The following is a 20,092-nucleotide window of genomic DNA, read 5'->3' as shown; positions in this document are numbered from 1 at the left end:
CCATTGAGAAAATATCACAGGATCATCTGAAAGGAACTGCAGAGTCTCTGCCTCAATGGGCTTACATTCTATCCATAAGGATGCCTCCTGTACCAAGAAGAGAGCAGGGGAATTAAAAAAAAAAAAAAAAAAAAAGCAAGCATGAGAACTGGTGCCTTGGGAGCTAAAGCAAAGACTACTAAAAATTTTACTGTTAGTACCACCCTTTGGTATTTAACCACACAATGCCTGATTTTGTTATTTAACTTTTCCTGTTTTGATGCCTTGTTGTCATGCTAGGACAGTGTAATTGTAAGATTCAAAAGCAGAAACTACATCTATATCTGTGTCTCTTCCTACAGCAATAAGTGTAGTCCATGTCATTTAGATGCTAAAAGAAAAAAAAAAAAGATTTAGAGTAAATGAGGTTCGCGGAGGGTCAGGTATTTTCCATATTTTCTGTAGGCATCAACTCTGCTCTAGACCAGAGTGGGTGTTGCCACTTTAATTGTGGTGTCCTGGCAGAAGGCCAGGACTTAATTGTTGATGACCCTTCCTTTTCTGCTAGCCACTGTTAAGTACAATGGGTTCACATAAAAGTTCATGAAAGTCCTTAAGAAGACAGATGTGATAGTGCTGGAGGTTCGGTGACCACAGCCCTGCAAAGGGCAGGATGATGCCAAGGCTACGCTGTGGGAAGCCAGCACCAAAATCTGTTTGCTCACCTCCTGGATGCTGAGCTTCACTTCAATTCTCTTCGATATTTGCCAGTGGCTGTTTTAAGATACATCCCACTGCCCTGGGTCAGCTCCAAGGATTTCAAGGATTTCACCGAATCTTCATTTGTACAAATAAGCTCATTATTTTTTAAAATGTTGAAATTATAGAAAGTTATAAAGAAGAAAATAAAAATTATCTGTTTCCCAACAACGTAGAAATAATAACATTTAATAATTTGGCATATATTTATCGTATATATCAGAGTGCACACATGTGTAAATGTGTACAAATTTTACACTGTTCAAACTTTGACTTTTCACAGTCAACAATATACTATAAACATCTTTACATCTTTCATTGTCAGTATGCTTCCACCAGATTTTGACATTTGTCTGTTTCATTGTATACCATGATTTATATAAATGATCCATTTTGTTTCCATGTCTTGATTATTGTCAACAATGCTTCTATAATGCCTTTATACATACATTTTGGGGCACATCTTTAACTTTTGCTTGGGGTATATCATAAAAGTGGATTTTCTCGGGTGATTCAGTGATTGAGAGCATCTGCCTCTGGCTCAAGTCATGATCCCAGAGTCCTGGGATCAAGTCCCATATTGGGGTCCCCAAAGGGCGCCTGCTTCTCCCTCTGCCTCTGTCTCTGCCTCTGTCTCTGTGTCTCTCATGAATAAAAAAAAATTTAAAGTAGATTTTCTCAGCTAAAATATATGCATCTATAGCTTTTGCTACATATTTGTGATACTTCTAATGTAATACCAGTTTATAGTAACATTGTGTACTTTCTGCATCTCTTCACATTTTTTATTGTCCATTAATATTTTTGTTAATCTGTCTCAAAAATTTTTAATGTTTTCTATAGTTGTTTTTTCCTATGTTAAGTGAAAAAACCAGAGAATGGAAAACAACAAATCAGCCAAGTGCTTTATTTATTTTGTTTGCTCATTGCTGGTTTGGTTTTCTTTTTTGTTCTGCTTTAAGTATGTGTAGAAAAATAAAATTAAACTGAGTAAGCTTGACTCATAAGGAAGCTCCCTTTCATTTCCCTGGAGCAAGGCAGTAGAGTGCTCTCAGGTCCTGATATTAGCAATTACTATTTTGGAAGCACAATGAGAAGTGGCTACATTCCTCAGTGTTGTCAAGCTTTTTCCATTATCTGTCAAAGTTTCATTTCACATGCTTTCCTAAGGTCTGGGTATACCCTGTTGGTGTTTATGATATTTCCTATATTTCTCTTTATCTACTTTTTTGCATGAGGTAGTCTAAAGATGAACTATGTCAAAAAAGAGTCATATATTAAATTTGCAAAAATTGGAAGCCAAAAGACTAATACTCCCTCTGCTACCCACAGCTGAGCACATTACTTGGACTGTGTGGGACTTTATTTCTGCATTGCAAATAGCTCTATATAACAGTCCAGGGGTGGTAGTGGTGGCCATGAATGGGGAAAGAATCTGTAGAAAGCTTTATTAAATATTTACTTGTGCCAGTTACTATGTATATATTATCTTGCTAAATAGGCATCATTTCCCCTCATTTCTTTTCTTTAATAGTCTCTGCATTCAGCATGGAACCCAACACGGGGCTTGAACTCATGACCCTGAGATCAAGAGTCAGATGCTTAATGAACTGAGCCACCCAGATCCCTCATTTTGAAAAAGAGAAATCTGAGGTTGAGAGATGTGAATTGCCCAGGTCATACAGTGAGTCGATTATAGCTCTTATTTGGAATCTAGGTTTGCCTGAGTCCAAAGCCTTTTTTTGTTTTAAAGGTTTTATTTATTTATTCATAAGAGACAGAGAGAGAGAGAAGTGGAGACATAGGCAGAGGGAGAAGCAGGCTCCATGAGGGGAGCCTGATGTGGGACTTGATCCCAGGACTCCAGGATCACGCCATGCCACCCAGGCATCCCCAAAAGCTTTTTGAGATGTGAGTATATGAGTAATAATGAAAGTGTTTTCATTAGCTCATTAAGTATTTAGTTAAGGCTTATGATGTGCCAAACGCTATGCTCAGGTCTGAGAATTCAGTGAATAAGTTAGATATGGTCTCTGCCTTATGAAAAGGAGGACAGACATTATAAAGATAAGGACATAAATGTATGACTACCAGTTGTGATAGGACCATGAACAAAAGGACGTGGTGTTGTGAGAGAAGAACAGGGGAGATCTGATTTCTATTGAGCAGTCAGGGAAGACCTTTCTGAACCTGAAAAGGTAAGCGAGGAGTTGGTCAGGCAATGATGGGAAGATGATTTCGACTTTCCAGGTGGATGGAGCTGCTGAGGGTGGAGAGCTGATGGAGATGCCCTGATGATGGCCACAGCCAACTATCTAGAGAAGGGTTGTGGCATGTCCAAGTATGTGGTATTTCCTTAATACGTTATGTACTGGGGAGAGTCCTGTCCAGACGTGGAAGTGGCCTCTCCCTTCCCTTGGAAATTCTGGCATGCCATCCAGTTTTGCAACTTCCCAGCATGTTGCCAGTCAGCTCTGCTGACCTATTGGCCCCACAGTGCCTGGTGAATCTTGTATTATTGTTTCTTGATTGGTTCTTCATGTTCTGACATACACGGGGCAGAAAGTTGGAGCACAGCATGTTTGGCCACTTTTGCCCCCAGTGATCTTCACTTTACATCAGGAATTTACATGCTAAGATTCAGACATCCCAAAGAAAAGTTGCTCAGCCTTTTGACTGGAGATATAATCATAGCCTCAGGAAATCTAGGAATATTTATTACATAGACTCAATACTCTGGATAGCACTAGAAAAGATTACATGGAAGATGAGATCAAACTACATACCTCTTTTAGATAATGGAGCAACACTGCCTTTTTCAAAATGAGCAACATTTCTGGATTACAGAGTGAAGAAAAAAACTGAGTCACCTATTCTGGATAAGAGGAGAGAGAACTTACAATTCATGGTAGGGGTAGATCTTTCTGGATAATGGGGGAAAGATGAGACGGAGATGATTTTCTAAATAACAGATGGAGGCAGCCCAGAAAAGGAAGCGAGGTAGTAGCATCTTTGGCCCACAAGAACTAGCCAACAGGAGGGCATGTGAGCAATGACTTCCTTGTGGGGCCATCAAGCACAAACAGAGGAAGCTGTGCCTGAGGAGGCAGGTGCCCTGGAGTTTGTTTATTTCCAAGGCTTTCCATTGCTGTTCCATATGGCCTGGGGCCAGTGGACCTCACAAAGTTTCAGCCACCATGTTCTTAAAATAGAGCACATCTGTGACCCTCTAGGTTCCACAATGACAGAGATATAAAGCTAGCATCTTCTCTGAAGTGCCCAGATGAGAGGACCTAGAAACCCATGTAGAGATGCTATAAGGGGACAGTTTAGTCATTTAGACTTACGAACCATTACAGTTGGAGGGAAATTAGTCACATCCAGTATAAATCCTTCATTTTACAGTTGAGGAAACTGAGGCCTCCAAGTGGGAAATGACTCGTCCAAGACCTCACAGGAAGAACAGAGCTGGGACTAGAGCCCAGAAACCCCAACTCCCTGCCTGATTCTTTATAACACCAAACTTAAAGCCATTTCATAAGATGAAAGAATGGCTTTCTGGAAGAATTGCTTGGGACCAAACTCAGAGACTGAATGGAAAGACTAAAGGAAATGAATACATTAACATTTAACAAAAGCCTTCTATGAATTAGGCACTGTGCCAGCCTCGTTTAATCCTCTCAAAAATCCCCATGTTGTAAATATTATTGCCGTTTTATAGCTGTTGAAATTGAGACTCAAAGAGATTAAGTAAACATGTAGCTGAGTAAGTATTTGAACCCAGATCTGCTGGAAAACAGCCTGTGCATTTCTACCAGAGCAGACTGGAAACATCCATTGGTTCTCAAGATCACAACTGATGTGATAAAACCTGGGACAGAAATGCTATGATGACAATTAGAAACGACAAATACCCACCATTTGCTTCAACGTGGATGGAATTGGAGGGTATTATGCTGAGTGAAATAAGTCAATCGGAGAAGGACAAACAGTGTATGCTCTCATTCATTTGGGGAATATAAATAATAGTGAAAGGGAATATAAAGGAAGGGAGAAGAAATGTTGGGAAATATCAGGAAGGGAGACAGAACATAAAGACTCCTAACTCGGGGAACCGAACTAGGGGTGGTGGAAGGGGGGAGGAGGGCAGGTGTTGGAGGGGAATGGGTGACGGGCACTGAGGTGGACACTTGATGGGATGAGCACTGGGTGTTTTTCTGTATGTTGGTAAATTGAACACCAATAAAAATTAATTAAAAAAAAAAAGAAATGCTATGATGAGCATTTCTAGGACAGAAATCCTATGGACAGAAATCCTATGGTGAGCAGGCAAAGGAGGAGCAAAATAGTCCTTTCTTCAGGCTTGAAGGCAGGGTGATCAAAGACATTGACACTTTATTCTGAAGTCATAGTTTGTGTTATGGAGAAATTATCTTCTGGATAAATTTAGAGTTTCTGATCTCATTTTAGGTATGGTTACGCCAATGGGTATTTTATTTTTGGTCTATGTACTCCCTCTGCTCTTATGAATGCTATTTTTATCCCAATTGAATCATTTATATTAGATTTTGACACAGGTTATTTTTAAAGTTTTGTATATAATTTGCTTCTGAAACACCACTGGCCAAAACCATGAAATCCCTTTCATGATTTAAATTCTTCTAGGCTAAGTACTTTAAAAAATGAGATCACCTGTAGATGAATTGTTAATAAAAATTAAAGCTATAGCCAGAAGCACAGATATTTTTGGGCTTCAGGCCAACAAATAAACCATCTGTGTGAAAGAAAACAGGCTGACAATTTTGGACTCTGGTCCATGGCTGCATTGTACATTGACCTCACCGGTAATTACCCAAATTAATTGCCTTTGGGTTGTGTTCTCTCATCATGGAAACCTTCCTTTCCCAATTTAAACCATGTGGGTTAAAATGAGAAAACAAACACAAAACTCCTCCTCACACCCGAAAGCCCCTCTGTCAGGGATTCCAGGTGGACAGGGTGGTAGGAGAGCTGTTGGAGGCGGAGAAGGGCCGGTCATCACCACATACCATCCATAGGTGGAGGGCTGTTATTCTGTTTCCCGCCTATGAGAGGATACCCCTATTGTTCCTGAAAACACCGACCAGGACCCAGACTCCCAACAAAAAATTCCTCTATCCCTACAACAGCATCAAAAGCAGCAGCAGAAGCAACAGCAATAGAGAAGTGTTTTGATGAATTGCAAGATGGATAGGGCTTGCAGTGCCCCCAGCCCTGCTGATACCAAATGCCTTTAAGATACAGCCTTTCCCATCCTAATCTACAAAGGAAACAGGAAAAAGGAACTTAAAACTCCCTGTGCTCAGACAGAAATGAGACTGTTACAGCCCGCTTCTGTGCTGTTCCTTCTTGCCTCTGACTTGTAAACAAGACCTAGTAGAACATACGAATGGAAAGTCACAAACCTCTGTGTGTTTGAAAGGATCCTTGGGACCTCATGCACATCTGTGGAAACTGGATGGAGAGATTTGGGGAAGCATGGACTCTTTAGCCGGCTTAGTTCTCTATGGAGTCAGCCTGCTCCTTTCTGGTAAGGTTTGGCTTTTTTTTTTAATTTAGTGTTTTTTTTTTTTTTTTTTTAAACAGTGATTCTGGGCTTTCTCATCATTTGTTAGTGCTGATTAACAAGGGGCATCTGTTTCTCTAGGACTTTCCATTTAATATATATGAGGATTAAAATGCAATGTCTTTGTGGCATTGAACTGATTTTCTAGAGTTTCACTTCTGCATAATTGCCACCTATGTTGCCACAGACTCTATGAAAAATGATCAGGTCATTTTATTTGTAGAAGATTCACTAACTATGATACATTATTTTACTGTTCCTCATTTGGGATTGTTTCCTTATTTAAAAAAATAAGAAACCCAGTTTTATCTGCTTCAAAAAAATCTTCCATAATTTTTTAAAATGAAATCAATGCAGAGAATTATGGGGACCCACTTATGGTAATGTGCAGGTTGTCATTTTTAAATGAAAACAAAAATGCCTTCTATAAGGATTTCATATCCATATCCTATTTTAATCAAAGCAGTCAAATGCTAGGCATTTTTTTTTTCTTTTTCTTAGAGCTGGAGTCAGGGCTATATAATTTTTGTTTCATTTTAAAAAGTATTTGGCATGTAGTAATTTATAATGTCTTTATTGACCCAATGGGATGAAAGTTGGGGCAATTACCCAGATCCCTGGGCACAGGAGAGTATCAAAACCTATTCCAGAGTTAAGAAATGGTGGGCTTGGATGTTTTTAGATCTGGTGTGTCTGCTGCTCAGATTCTCCAGATTAGTGGCATGCCTCTTATGTTCACTCACCCTGTGGGACACTGGCTGAGAATGGTATCAAAATCTGAAGTGTAAATTACAACTATGATCGCCATCAGTCTCTTCCTGTTAGTTTGAAAACATTCTATTTATTGTAACAAAAATAGAATTGATACTGGAAATGAAGTTGAGAAAATGTACTGAATTTAATGCTGCAAACTATATTATATTATTAGAAATTGATCCAAACATACATAAGTATATGTTACATTTTCATACTTTTCTGTTTAAAATGCTATATTAAATCTTTAAAAAAATTAATCCAAGATAAGAGAATTGCATGTAATGTGTTCGTAACTTTTCAGTTTGCTTTCAACACTTGATTATATTGAAGATTTAATAATATTTTTAAGACTAAGAATGTGTAACATAAATTGCTGAGATGATTTCAGTATTTTGTACAAATTATTTATATTAACATAGAAATGATGATTTCTCCAATAATATGCACCTTTAAAACAAATAATTATCATGATTCTATTTTTATTTTGCTTTCATTTCTGTGTGACATATTTATCAGTAACATGAAATCTTCTGCACCAGGGATTATAATAATGCAAAGTGTAGGGGTTTATAGTTGCTCTGAGATACCTTCTAAATTAAATCACCTGTGTGTGCACACGTGCAAACATACACACCAATTTTATTTTACTTTTTTCCCTCAAAGTGATTGTGTCATAGCAATTTGCAGTATAGTCTCAGACGTAAAATCAGACCAAAAAAAATTATATGGCTGAAATAGTTGCTCTGTGTTTAGATTTTAGTTCCTTGGGAAAATAACCCTGACTTTAACAGGGAGAGACCCAAGGAAAGGGATTTCATGCTCCTACCAAAAAGGGAAGGGTGACACTACCAAGGTTGGTTTCTGGGGTGGGTCTGTTGTATTGGAATCCTAACTTACCTTCCCAGTACAATGCTCCATAGACATGAATACACAAGGCTTGGTCATTCCAACAAGATCCAGCATGATCATGTCTACAAGCACAGGAGTCCATTCTTTACACAAAACTCCATTGATAGACCACAGTAATGGAGCAAGGGAATTAGAGCTTATGGGTTTCTCTCTCTATTCCAAAGAAGGTGTTTTTTTTTTTTTTTTTAAGATTTTATTTATTTATTTTGTGAGAGATACAGAGAGAGGCAGAGGCATAGGCAGAGAGAGAAGCAGGCTCTCTGTGAGCAGCCTGATGTGGAACTCGATTTTAGGACCCTGGGATCATAACTTGAGCCAAAGGCAGATGCTTGACCACTGAGCCATCCAGGTGCCCCCAGTGGGTTGTTTCTGATTCCTTTTCCTCTGAACAAACAGGACTGAAAAACTGTCATATTTGTCTCAGTTAAGGGGGCTCTGGGTGGCAGATACTGACCCATGAGAGGGTTGGAAAAGGTATAAAATTTTCAGAAGACTTCTCCACACTCACCTAGATTCTGGTACATTCCCCTCCCAAATAAGAATCATGGCCAACTTACAAACAAGTTCTAATGAACATACTAGCTTTTCCCTATTCTCTCATCCTTACCAAACCAGGTTGTTCTGTCTGAAGTTGTATATGGATCCTATATGATCAACATTGAGCCTATGGGAAGTCTCTAGTAGTGTGCCTTCATATCTCTTTCCTGTTTCATTTGACATTTTAAATAACACCCTGGGTTCAGAGATAGTGGATATCTTGTCTGGAAAGATAGTGGAAATTCGGTTACAAGGTCACGGAAGTTGTCCCAGATGGAACCTTTTCATTAGGGCTGATCTTGGAAGGCTATATTGAGTCTGAGTAATCAAGGGTGGAGGGCTAGAAGCTGGAGCTAGAAACACACCTGGGAATTATTCTCACAGGGAGGAGTTTTGCTTTCTGCACAGATGCTCCCTCCTAAGCATTGTCTTTGTTGGAAATGTCAGCATTTCCCTTTCAGCTCTGTGCTGAGAGAGCTTCCTGCAAGAGTTCTAGTTATTCTAAGACATCCCTCCAGGAGGGAAGAGTGCTTTCAAGTCCATTTCAGAAGACTATGCTATGTCCTCTGGGGGTGGGCTCCAAATTTTTCTGACATTATTAATTTGTCTACTCCTAAAAAGATATGTGTGTGATTGTGTAACCTGCTTATTCCCTATAGATGGCTTATTAGTTAGAGCACAGAATCTGGATGCAAATGATTTCTTAGGGTGGATGAGTGGGCCAAACCCAAAAGATAGCATTTCAAAATAGATGAATGTCAAGTTAAAAGTTTGGTTTCAATAAATTTATGTATGTATGTTCAGTGTGAGAGAGATTTGGTTTGTTAAAAGTTCTAGTGAATAACATCTCTATTTTGGTGATGCATACAATTCATAGGTGCCAACATGTGCTCTGCTTACTAAAAACATAATATATAAGTTACAACCGTTCACTTTAGTAGAAATATAAGGTCCAAATTAGACATGGTAATCACTTTACTGCTCAGATAATATTTATTAAACACTGAAGACCTTGAGAAATTTGACAGCAAGTATAGTGGGTAGGCAGTAAGTTAAGTACTTTAGAAACCATGTCATACGGTACTGTTTAGCCAAGAGAAAAGAGATGAAAAAGCAGTGTTTTAAAGGTTTCCATATAGAAGACACCATAGATTGGCATTGTATCTTGCCAGATCTACGATACAGGGATGAAGGGAGTTTGGCTGTATCGATGGAAACCTTCAAAAATTGGATCACTATCCCCATGAGGAGAGAGTTCCCACACTGGAGAGGTGTTCAGGCATAGATTGGGTGATCATCTATCAGAATCATCTATAGAATGTGGAGTGTGATGGTTACTTCCTTTTCACATCACTTTCATTTTACTGTTTGTGGCTCCTCACTGATCACTTAGGTGGAGAAGAGTTCAGACATGCCACCAACATCTTTGTGCAATGAAACCAAATTGGGTGTGTCTCCTGAATTTTAACTCAATTAACATGCCTTATGAGAAAAAAGCATATGTGCATATGTGCTACGACAAATCTTCTGAAACTACTGCTTTAAGGGACTGAGGTGGAGCCAATTAAGAATGCAGGAGAAAGTGTTAACTATGTGGATTGTGAAGTCACAGACCTGGGGTTAAGCTCAACTTGGATGACTACGGTAAAGTTATTTGATTTCTCGAAGCCACTGTTTTCTCTTCTTTTATGGATGAAAGGACCTATTTCCCAGAGTCATTATGAGCATCAGGATGATGATGCAAGTAGAGAGCTTAGGCAGTAAGAGCTTCCTTAATAAATGAAGCTAGTGTACTAAAAAGAAGTGTTTCTATAAGGGCCTCTGTGCTAGTTTAAGCCTAGTCTAATATTTTCCAGCATGTAAGGGAATCACTTTCTGTTAATAGAAGCATAGAAGACCTCAACATAATCCAGTTCCACAAATTTTATGTTTGTCTCTCTCCACATGGACATCCAGTGCTTCTCATCTCCCCATTTATCCTTGCTCTAGGCTGTTTGCATTTAGTCAGGCCTATCTTTATAATCTATGCACTCCTTCCTCTTGGCTCTTATTCATGCTGTTCAATCCATCTGGAAATAACACTCTCTATGCCTGCTCTACAAACACAGTTCAACTCAACTTGCCTAGGCCAACTTTTCCTCATGATCTTCTTCCCCCAATCCTGAGTTCACTTACTATATAGGCTGTGTCTGTGTGATTTGGGCACATAAATTAAGCTCCATTAGCCTTTAACATTTTTAACAGCAGATATTATTTCTTTTTATTCTTTATCGTGCATGCATTTAAAGTTCAATAATTTTTATTGGATAGGGTTTAATATGCCACAATAAGAAATTGTTGGTATGCCAGAGCAGACCCCCCCAAAAGAAGGAATGCTGTAGAAAGGATTTTAGTCACATTGAAGTAATTAAAATAATAATGATAATAATAATATGACAATAATAATATAAATTGTAAGTGGTACTCAAATCTTAAAAGGTTGGCTTATATTAAATATATGATGTGAACAAGGTCAAAAGAAAATTCCTTTATTCCCTTAGGTATGAAACATAATAATACATTCATTTAAATGGGTCTAACCTGGCTTTTACCTAATATTAGACATTGTGCAGTTGTTGAATATCACCCAAAAGATATACAGACTTTTTATTAAATAGACATTTGAGTTATTGCCTGCCTTTTGTTTATTCATTTATTCATTCCTTTACTCAACTATCATTTCAGTCAATGAAGACATATTGAGGATTTACTTTGTGCCAAGTACTGTACTGGATACCAGGAATGCAAAAAGAATGAGTCATTTCCCCCCCCCCTTGCTAAATTCACATTTTAGTAGGAAAGAAGAGTATAGGCAGATGAATTATATTATGTTGTGATAAATGATACCATAGGGATACATACAAAATTTTCAAGAGCTACAAAAACTATTACTGGCTCCAATAATAAAAAATGAAACATTAAAATCTAAATTGTACATTAATGTCTAACTAAATGTCTAAAAACAGAATGTCAACTTTATTAATTACTCAATATAGTTTGTTTTAAAATATTACTGATTTAATTCAATCTGTAGGTTAGATTTTCTTCACTTTGCAAGAACTCCTAAATAGTTGTGGATATTGCCAATTATTGCCAATTGTAGTTATGAGTTCTCATAGCCAAATGATTTGAAAACTAAGAATATAAAAAGGAAAAGTGAAGAAAGCACTTCTCATTAGAAGAAGCAGGCATGTGGAATAGCAGAACAAGTTCAAGGAAGTTGAGTAAGGCTAGAATGTAGGGTGGAAGTGGAGATTTAAGGTTGGGGTCAGAAAGAGAATGGCTTTATAGGTTATTTTAAGTAACTCATACCTCATTCTGTACATGTTGAAATTTAGTATGGTGTTTGTCCTATCATTGCTGATTTATATCTTGGAAAAATCGCTGTGATAGTAGTATGGAAGATGGGTTGACAGAGTATAGACCTGTGCTAATAAAGTGTCTTTTCAGTACTCCAGGAAAGAAGTCCTGGATGGACATGGGGGTTGAGAGTGTTTAGGAGGTGAAACTGTAAGGGTTGGTGATTGGTTGCATATGGGAAGTTGAGGAAAGGGGGGAGAATAAGTATTGTTTCAAGGTTCTGGTTTCGGTAATGGTGGCACCATTCACTGTGCTGGGTAACATGGCAGGAGGAACTGGCTGGAGATGAGTTGAGATGGAGCAAGTCAGTATATTGTACATGTTGATTTTGAGCTTCCATGTAAAGGGAAATATTTAGCAAAATGGGTCTTAAGCTCAGATGAAGAAGTTTGGGCAAGAGCTTGAGACATAGTCAACCTTGGTTTAAGGGACATGAAGCCATGGTCATGGATGTATTTGAAAACTAAGTGAAGGGACAAAAAAGAGGAAGTAGACAAGGGTTCTATGAAGAAGCAGTCAGGGAGTCAGTAGGAGAAGTAAATCCAATCAGATTTTTTTTTCTGGAATTTTAGAGAATTGGTGTGGTGGTAACTAAGGAAGAAGAGAGTTTTAAGAAGAGGAGAATAAGATGAGGGCAGCAGAGTGACAGCCTCTGGGCTTTACATGGGGTGCCAGATTAGAGATGTGGTGTTTTACAGAAAACCAGCTGTACTCATAACATTATGGACCAGAACTGGAAGGGATGTCAGAGGATCAGTTGGCATCACTCCCAGCCTTCAGGAAAGGGAATGTCTAAAGTTGCCTCCCTTATTTCTGGAATTTTAAACTGATAACCCAATTCCCACCAGTCTGGCCAGACTATTCCTCAACTCACAGCACACGTGCAGCATGGTTTTCAGATTGAGCCGTGCCTGCTTTCCTTTGCCCTCACCCCTCCCCACAATCCCCCACTACCTCCTCTGGTCCCTTCAAGAATTTGACTCTCCTCTCTGTGTTTCTTTTCCAAGCCTGCAGGGGCAGGTGTGGGGACCTGGGTCTGCCCGATGGACAAAGTCCTGACTCTTTTCAACACATCTGCAGATGAGAGGGAGGGCATTCCTTCTGTCCGGTGGTTCCCTGCCTAACCCAGAATGGATGTAACAAGAGAGCCTGTCAGCGAGCCTGTCCGGCAGCCAGATGACGGACATTGTGGGTGGTTGGTGTTAGCTTTCTGCTTGCCACAGCCCTTGCTCAGGGCTTGACCAGTGAGGTGTATGTGGTGGTCACACCCATCTCAGCAGATCTGTCAGCTTTCCCGCTTTTGTTAAAGGGTGATATCATGCTTCCTGGGGGGAGTACTGGAAGACAATGCTCAGCCACTTTTCTCCAGATACAATAGGCGGAGTCAGGAAGGCAGTATTGACATTGCTGGGGCTGGGGAGGCACTCACTGCTCTGCAGCCGTCAGATGGTGAACCAGCTTAACCTTGGCACACAGGGCCTGGGTTGTGCAAGGCGTCTGGCTGCAGAGCCAAAGGGGACTCCACCCTGGGGACAGGACTGCTTTAGACATCTGGGAATCTAGGATGGGCTTCAAATTCCAATCCCTCTGTCAAAAACAACCACAAAACAATAATAGTACCAGATAACAAAAATGACTACCATAGATTGAATGTCTATGTGTCAAGTATTTAATAGGATTTTTTAAAGTAACTCACAACAACCTTGCACAATAGATAGTATTTGTTTTTTTAAATAGAAGGTAAAACTTAGGCCCAAAAAGTGACTTGCCTGAGGTTAAAACTTAATAGATATACATTATTTCAGACAGCCTAGCATCCCTATTTTTCAATCCCTGTCATTATTTCCTTCCATATGAGCCTGATGGGACTGACAGTCACTGATTGCAGAGTGTACCACAGAGTGACCACAGCAGTTGGTTCAGATGGAGGATGCATGACCCAACAGGGCCAGCTGTACTCCTCTGGGAATCTGTGAGCAAGATATTCTCTTTTTCCAGTGAAGACACTGTACACCCAGAGCTACCAACTTTCCTATGCACTTGAAAGAAACTGGTCTTTGACAGGAGAGAATGAGTTCAGTAGCACAGAGAGAACAGAACCATGACAGACACTCTTTGATTATTGGAGCATTGAGTTCAGTGGTTTTAGATCAGAGACCCACCCCTGTACCTTCCAATTACAGGAGCTAGTTATCTTCATTTGCTTCCACTATTTTGAATTGGTTTCTGTCTCTTGAAAGTGAACAGTCCTGAGTCACCCCACAATTTCAGTAGGACACAACAGAGATAAGAGTTAAACTGATAGTGGCCTGAACCCAAATTCTGAGTTCTTTTAAAGCCTCCACTGTGCAGTCTTGTAACTAGTGTTTCATGGTCACTTCCTGCTGGCTTGTGGAAAATGAGGCTGATGACAGTACTTATTCATGTGGTTTTGGGAAAGATTTTAAAAGAAATATTGCTTAAAATACTTAGTACCATGTTGGTACATAATGTACACTCAAAAAAATCAGATGCTCTTAAATGTTTGCTTATAAACAAAGCTGGAGACTCTTTGATTGCTTTATGCCAGTCTTTTCAAAGCACATCTCCAAGCATGAGGGCAGGCAACTCCTTTTCTACGTCTGATGGAGCTCCCTAGCCTTAGTACCCTACTTTTGGCCTTTTTCTCAGGGAAAGGAGAGAAAGCTTAGAGCTGTGGTTTCTTGGGTTTTTACTAAAAATCTGGAGTTGTCAGATAGGGGAATTCCCTCCAGTGGCTCTACCAGGTAGCAAAATGATGCTCCCTACTTTTTTCTTCCCAGCCCCTAATCCCTTCTTCTCTCTTTTCTTGACTGAACAGAGGCTCTAGGGTGATTTGTCATCTGTAGGTCCTCACCTCATTTATCCCAAACCTAATTCCTAGTTACTAACAATTTACGGTAGAATTGTCAGTTCCAAATAAAAGTTGCTTCATTTTTTTATTAAGCTCATTATTGGAATTTTGGACTGATTTAGGATAAGTGTATGTGTGGCACTAGCTCTTCTCCCATTTCACCACTATTTTCATTCCAATTACTCCTGTTCTTACTCTTAATTCCTCTTCATGTCTAGTACCTTCACATCTAGAAAGTACTTTCTAGTCTTCTGGGGTTGATTTAAACATCCACTTATTTTACTGCTCATTTCTCCCACTTCAGAACCAGAGAGCAGGGTGGTAGTAGTAGTCAGTTGTAATCATCACCTTTTCAGGAGCCAGTCTTTGTCTACCTCACCAGGCTCTGGTGATTTGCAGCCCATCATGCTATATTGGAGGTGTATTTCAGCTATACCAGGCTTTTTGTATTTTCTAAACATTCTTTCAAGTCTCTGTGCCTTCGTGTATGCTATTTCTTCTGTCCAGAATGCCCTCTTCACATTCCCTTCTTCATTTTACTTATTCATGCATCTTTACTTCCAGTGTCATGTCTTCAAAGAAGTCTTCCTTAATCTTCTTCCATGGGTTTGGGCCGTGCCTTTGCCCAAAACAAATGGCCTTTGCCCATTATAAATGTGGCTGGAGGCAAAGGTATATGTGTAGGTAGATTATTTGGGACGTGATCTCAGGGAGCAGGAGTGAGGGACTAGATATGTTATCAAGCTGGCCACTGCTATGGATGCCTGATACTACAGACATCTGGAGGAGCATTATGAAACGAGACTTAGAACTGTATACTTGCAAAGAAATAGGAGAGGGATTCATCCATTGTTATCCTCCCCCTTTGTGCAAGGTTATGTAGATATAAGAAGCTGGTGAGTTACTGCTGGTGTCCTGTGGTGTTGTGCCAGAGAAAGTCCCAGGAGAGGAAATGATATCTACTCACATGGGCTTTGGGTGAGCTACTTGGAGACTACACCTGCTAAAAGCTGGTGGAGGCCTTCTCAGAAGCGGCTGCTGCAGATGGAGCTGGAGCAAGAGCTGATGTGGAGAGGATTTGCATTGGCACCCAAGAGGTGTCACATGCAGGCACCCTTACACTTGCCTCTGTTGTCATACTTAGAACATTAAACTATAATTAACAGTTTACTTGTTGGTTTTTCCCACTAGGCTATGAGCTGTGTTGGGCATTTCAATAATCTCAGCACCAGACATGGCATACTGGCTGACAGAGAAATGCTTTAATAAATGGTTTTAGGGATCCCTGGGTGGCTCAGCGGTTTGGCGCCTGCCTTCGGCATCGGGCATGATCCTGGGGTCCCGGGATCGAGTCCCACATTGGGCTCCCTGCATGGAGCCTGCTTCTCCCTCTGCCTGTGTCTCTTTCTGTGTCTCTCATGAATAAATAAATAAAATCTTTAAATAAATAAATAAATAAATGGTTTTGCATTGGATTAAATTTTCCAGCCTAGTGCTTCTCTAAGTGTGCTATATATGTTACTGCTGGCCTAAAAAATTATTTGATGTGGTTCTTGGAAGAATATTTTAAATTATCTAATATTTTTATATGTAAATATAAATATATACGTGTATATATATCATGTGATTTCATGAATACTCTTCATTAATTTATGAGAGACAGAGAGAGAGAGAGAGACGCAGAGACACAGGCAGAGGGAGAAGCAGTCTCCATGCAGGGAGCCCGATGTGGGACTCGATCCCGGGTCTCCAGGATCAGGCCCTGGGCTGAAGGTGGCGCTAAACTGCTGAGCCGCCTGGGCTGCCCTAATTTCATGAATACGAGGCTAAGAAAAAATGAGTTAAAGAGAATGGATAATAGAATAATTGTACAAGTAGCATGTAGATTCAGCAGGAATCATGACTGTGATACATAAATTAATGCAGTTTGGGAGACACTGCTCTAACTGAAAGAATGAGCTAATTCTTTTTAGAACTCTGTGTGTCCCAATAAAAAATAGAAAAGTAATTTGGCATGTAATTAATACTATCCTAGTGAGATGAACAAAGTCAAAGAGTCTATGGTGATCAACCTGTCTCAAATGACCATCTAGGACCCTAATCTTGCTTTTCCCAGTAAACCTGGAAAATAGACATTTGTTAATAAGTCATAGATACCTAGTGTACCCCGTGAACACACTGGGCAAAAAAGGCCCTCTATCCCTCAAAATAGGCCCAGCAGTCAGTCAACCAGTGGAGGAATGGGAAGGTCAGTTACATTCACTCATTCAAGCTAACTTTTTCTGAGCCTTTTCTATATCCTGGGAATCTGCTAAGCATTGCAGTTAGAAAGATAGGTAAGAGAAGCAAATGATCTCAAGTGGCTGGTGGTCTATTGGGTGAAAGGCTTTGCTTTATTGGAGGCAGATGTTGGGAGCATGGAAAATGGAGTAATCCAGGAGGACAGGGGTCTCATCAAGAGGGTTTGAGGAAGATGAATAGGATTATGCTTTGTGGAAACATGGGAGTGAGTATTCTAGGCAGAGAAAAAAGCATGAAAATGGGGAACCAAAAGTTTAAGAAACATTGGTGTGCTGGTTCTACTTAGCTCTACTCCAGGGGACTCGATCCCAAGTCTCCAGGATCAGGCAGGAAGCCCGATGTGGGACTCGATCCCAAGTCTCCAGGATCAGGCTCTGGGCTGAAGACAGCACTAAACCACGGAGCCACCCGGGCTGCCCTCTATAAGCTTTTCTGAGTGATCTGGTAGAAGGTATGAGGTCCTCTCTGCCAACACTGGCTCGCGGTGCTAGGAGGCTACACAGAGGTTTGGAGATAGTAGGGACAGAACTCTTCCATCACAGACTCTCTCTTGGCCCTGAATGTGGTCCCAAATTACCTGAATGAGAGAATTATTTTAGTTTCACAAACACAGTAATCGAGGTAGAAGGCTTCATGGAAGGACACACTAATGGTTACACAGAGCAACAGAGTATTAGAACTTTCCAAGACTTAGAAGATTATCTAGTCCAATGTTTCCAGGAGAATCCTAGAATCCTTTATTTGTATTCTTTAAATATCCTATGGAGCTAATATCTGGTACCTTAAGAAATACTAATTTGATTCAACTTTCTCATTTTACAGATGCCAACACTGAGGCTCACCACTTTGTTCAAACTCCCTCAGCTCATTAGAGGCTAGATTTCTTCACTTTAACAGACAATATGGAAGGCAAGAGAAATTAGAGCTTAATGCATCTACTGTATAGTCAAACTACCTATGCAGCATGTTAGAGCCCCCAAATCATCCACTTATAAACTCCCTTCTTTCTCTTGTAAGTGCTTAATGGACACATCTGTAAGGCCCTGGCAGTGTTGGTTTGCTTTGTGCTGCCTAGCCCTCCCACCCCCCTTCCTCTTGTGGATCTCACACCCAGACTCAGCTGTGCTTTTCACACAAATCATCTGCCAAGAGGGGTGGAAATAGAGCCAGAAACACATAACAGCTGCATAAGCTCAGCCACATCTAGAGGCTTGCGGTAATCTCCAGCAGGCCTGGCCCACTGGGTGACTCTAGAGTACATAAGCCATCAGTGAAGCATGATTCCAACATGAGTAATACATGCATTCTGTCAGCTGCTTCTGGAATCAAACAAAAAACAGTGTTGTTGCCAGCCAGAGAGAGAAAAAAAAAATCACCATTAATTGCATCACTGTCTTCCCATTAAGGCTGGGGAGAGCTGTGACTCAGGCTAACTTCTGTTAGAGAAGTTTTCATTTTCTGACGGAGCTCATGGCTTATTACCCCTGCCAAGCCCACATTTTCACCTTACCCAGGTGGTTATGAGCACATACTCTGGGGGCAGATAGGTCTGGGCTGGAGCCCCATTCAGTGTGACCTTGGACAAGTCATTTTACCTTCCTGTAAAATGGGGATCATGTTACCCATGCTAAAGAGTGGAGAGGATTATGTGGTATAAGTGGATCAAATGCTTAGAAAGTGCAGTTTCATTTAAAAAGCTCAATACATATTAGCTATTATTATTATTTCTTACATTTCCCTATGTTCCTAACAGCGCCCTGTTGCTAAGAACCTGTATAAAATGTTATTCTATTCCATTCACCCCATCCCACCCAACATCTCATTCCTTCCCAGCCTATTCTGTTCTATGAGTATTTCTTGAGCTCCTTCTCTGTGCCCCACCCTGGGTCAGCAGATATAAAGATGAATAAAATAAAGTCCCTGCTGCTAAGAAACCTACCGGTATGGAGTGACTTGCAGATGGATATACAGTAGATTCTCATTATTCATAATAGTTATGTTCTTTAAGCCATGAACACAGGGTTAGATTTAGGCAAGTCACACCATTTTTGTCAAAATTGATACATACCTAGTTTTGTGTTTGTGTGTGTGTTTTTAAAGATTTTATTTATTTACTTGTGAGAGAGAGACACACACACACACACAGGGAAGCAGAGACACAGGCAGAGATCATTTTCTGACGGAAGGTTCCCCTACAGGGAACCTGATGAGAGACTTGATTCTGGAATCCCAGGATCACATCCTGAACCAAAGGCAGATGCTCAACCACTGAGCCACCCAGGTGTCCCTAGTTTTGAGTGTAAGTGGGTTTTTTTTTTAAGATTTTATTATTCATGAGAGACTCAGAGAGAGAGGCAGAGACATAGGCAGAGGGAGAAGCAGGCTCCCTACAGGGAGACCAATGTGGGACTCGATCCCGGCACTCCAGAATCATGCCCTGAGCCAAAGGCAGACGCTCAACTGCTGAGCCACCCAGGTGTCCCAGTTTTGTGTTTTTATTTAAAGGCAAATCATTTAGTGCATCTGGCTGATTAATTAGCATGGAACTCATGGTCAACAGCACTAACTGCTGCCTGAATAGAACTTCTCTAACACACGGATTTTCTCCTGAGGTACATCATAGCTTTTTCATGCTTAGGAATGCTAGACAGCACTTTGACACTAAGGGGCCATTTTATTTTATTTTTTTATCTTTTGGATTTGTCTTAAAAATTTTGGAGGGGGTTGTAGTTGACCCACAATGTTAAATTAGTTACAGGGGTCCAGCATAGTGGTGTGACATATTGATATATTATGCTATGCTCATCACAAGTGTAGCTACCATCTGTCCTGTTACATCACTATTCTAGTATCATTGACTGTATTATGGTGTGCCTTTTTTGTTTGTTTGTTTGGGGGCCACTTTAAATGGTTAAATTGACAATTAAAAACAAAAAAATGTTTTAAAAAAACCCACTAAATATCCTGTGAGAAGG

The 20,092-nt window shown here is 40.2% G+C and overlaps 1 protein-coding gene across 2 annotated transcripts in view; it reads left to right on the top strand.

Annotated features, from left to right (window-relative positions):
- Window positions 1-5,678: 5,678 nt before the first annotated feature.
- Window positions 5,679-20,092, top strand: part of TEK (TEK receptor tyrosine kinase) — a 97,646-nt gene continuing 83,232 nt past the window's right edge. Inside the window, exon 1 of one of the 2 annotated variants that reach the window (XM_026009003.2) lies at window positions 5,679-6,307. In XM_026009003.2, the coding sequence (XP_025864788.1) occupies window positions 6,256-6,307 (52 nt within the window). In that variant the 5' untranslated portion in view covers window positions 5,679-6,255. The remainder of the gene's footprint in view (window positions 6,308-20,092) is intronic. The other variant, XM_026009002.2, reaches the window with a different exon arrangement.

This window comes from Vulpes vulpes, chromosome 12, assembly GCF_048418805.1.
Source record: "Vulpes vulpes isolate BD-2025 chromosome 12, VulVul3, whole genome shotgun sequence".
Taxonomy (NCBI): Eukaryota; Metazoa; Chordata; class Mammalia; order Carnivora; family Canidae; genus Vulpes; species Vulpes vulpes.
The sequence above is the reverse complement of the archived record's forward strand: the minus strand, read 5'-3'. Positions and strand labels throughout refer to the sequence as shown.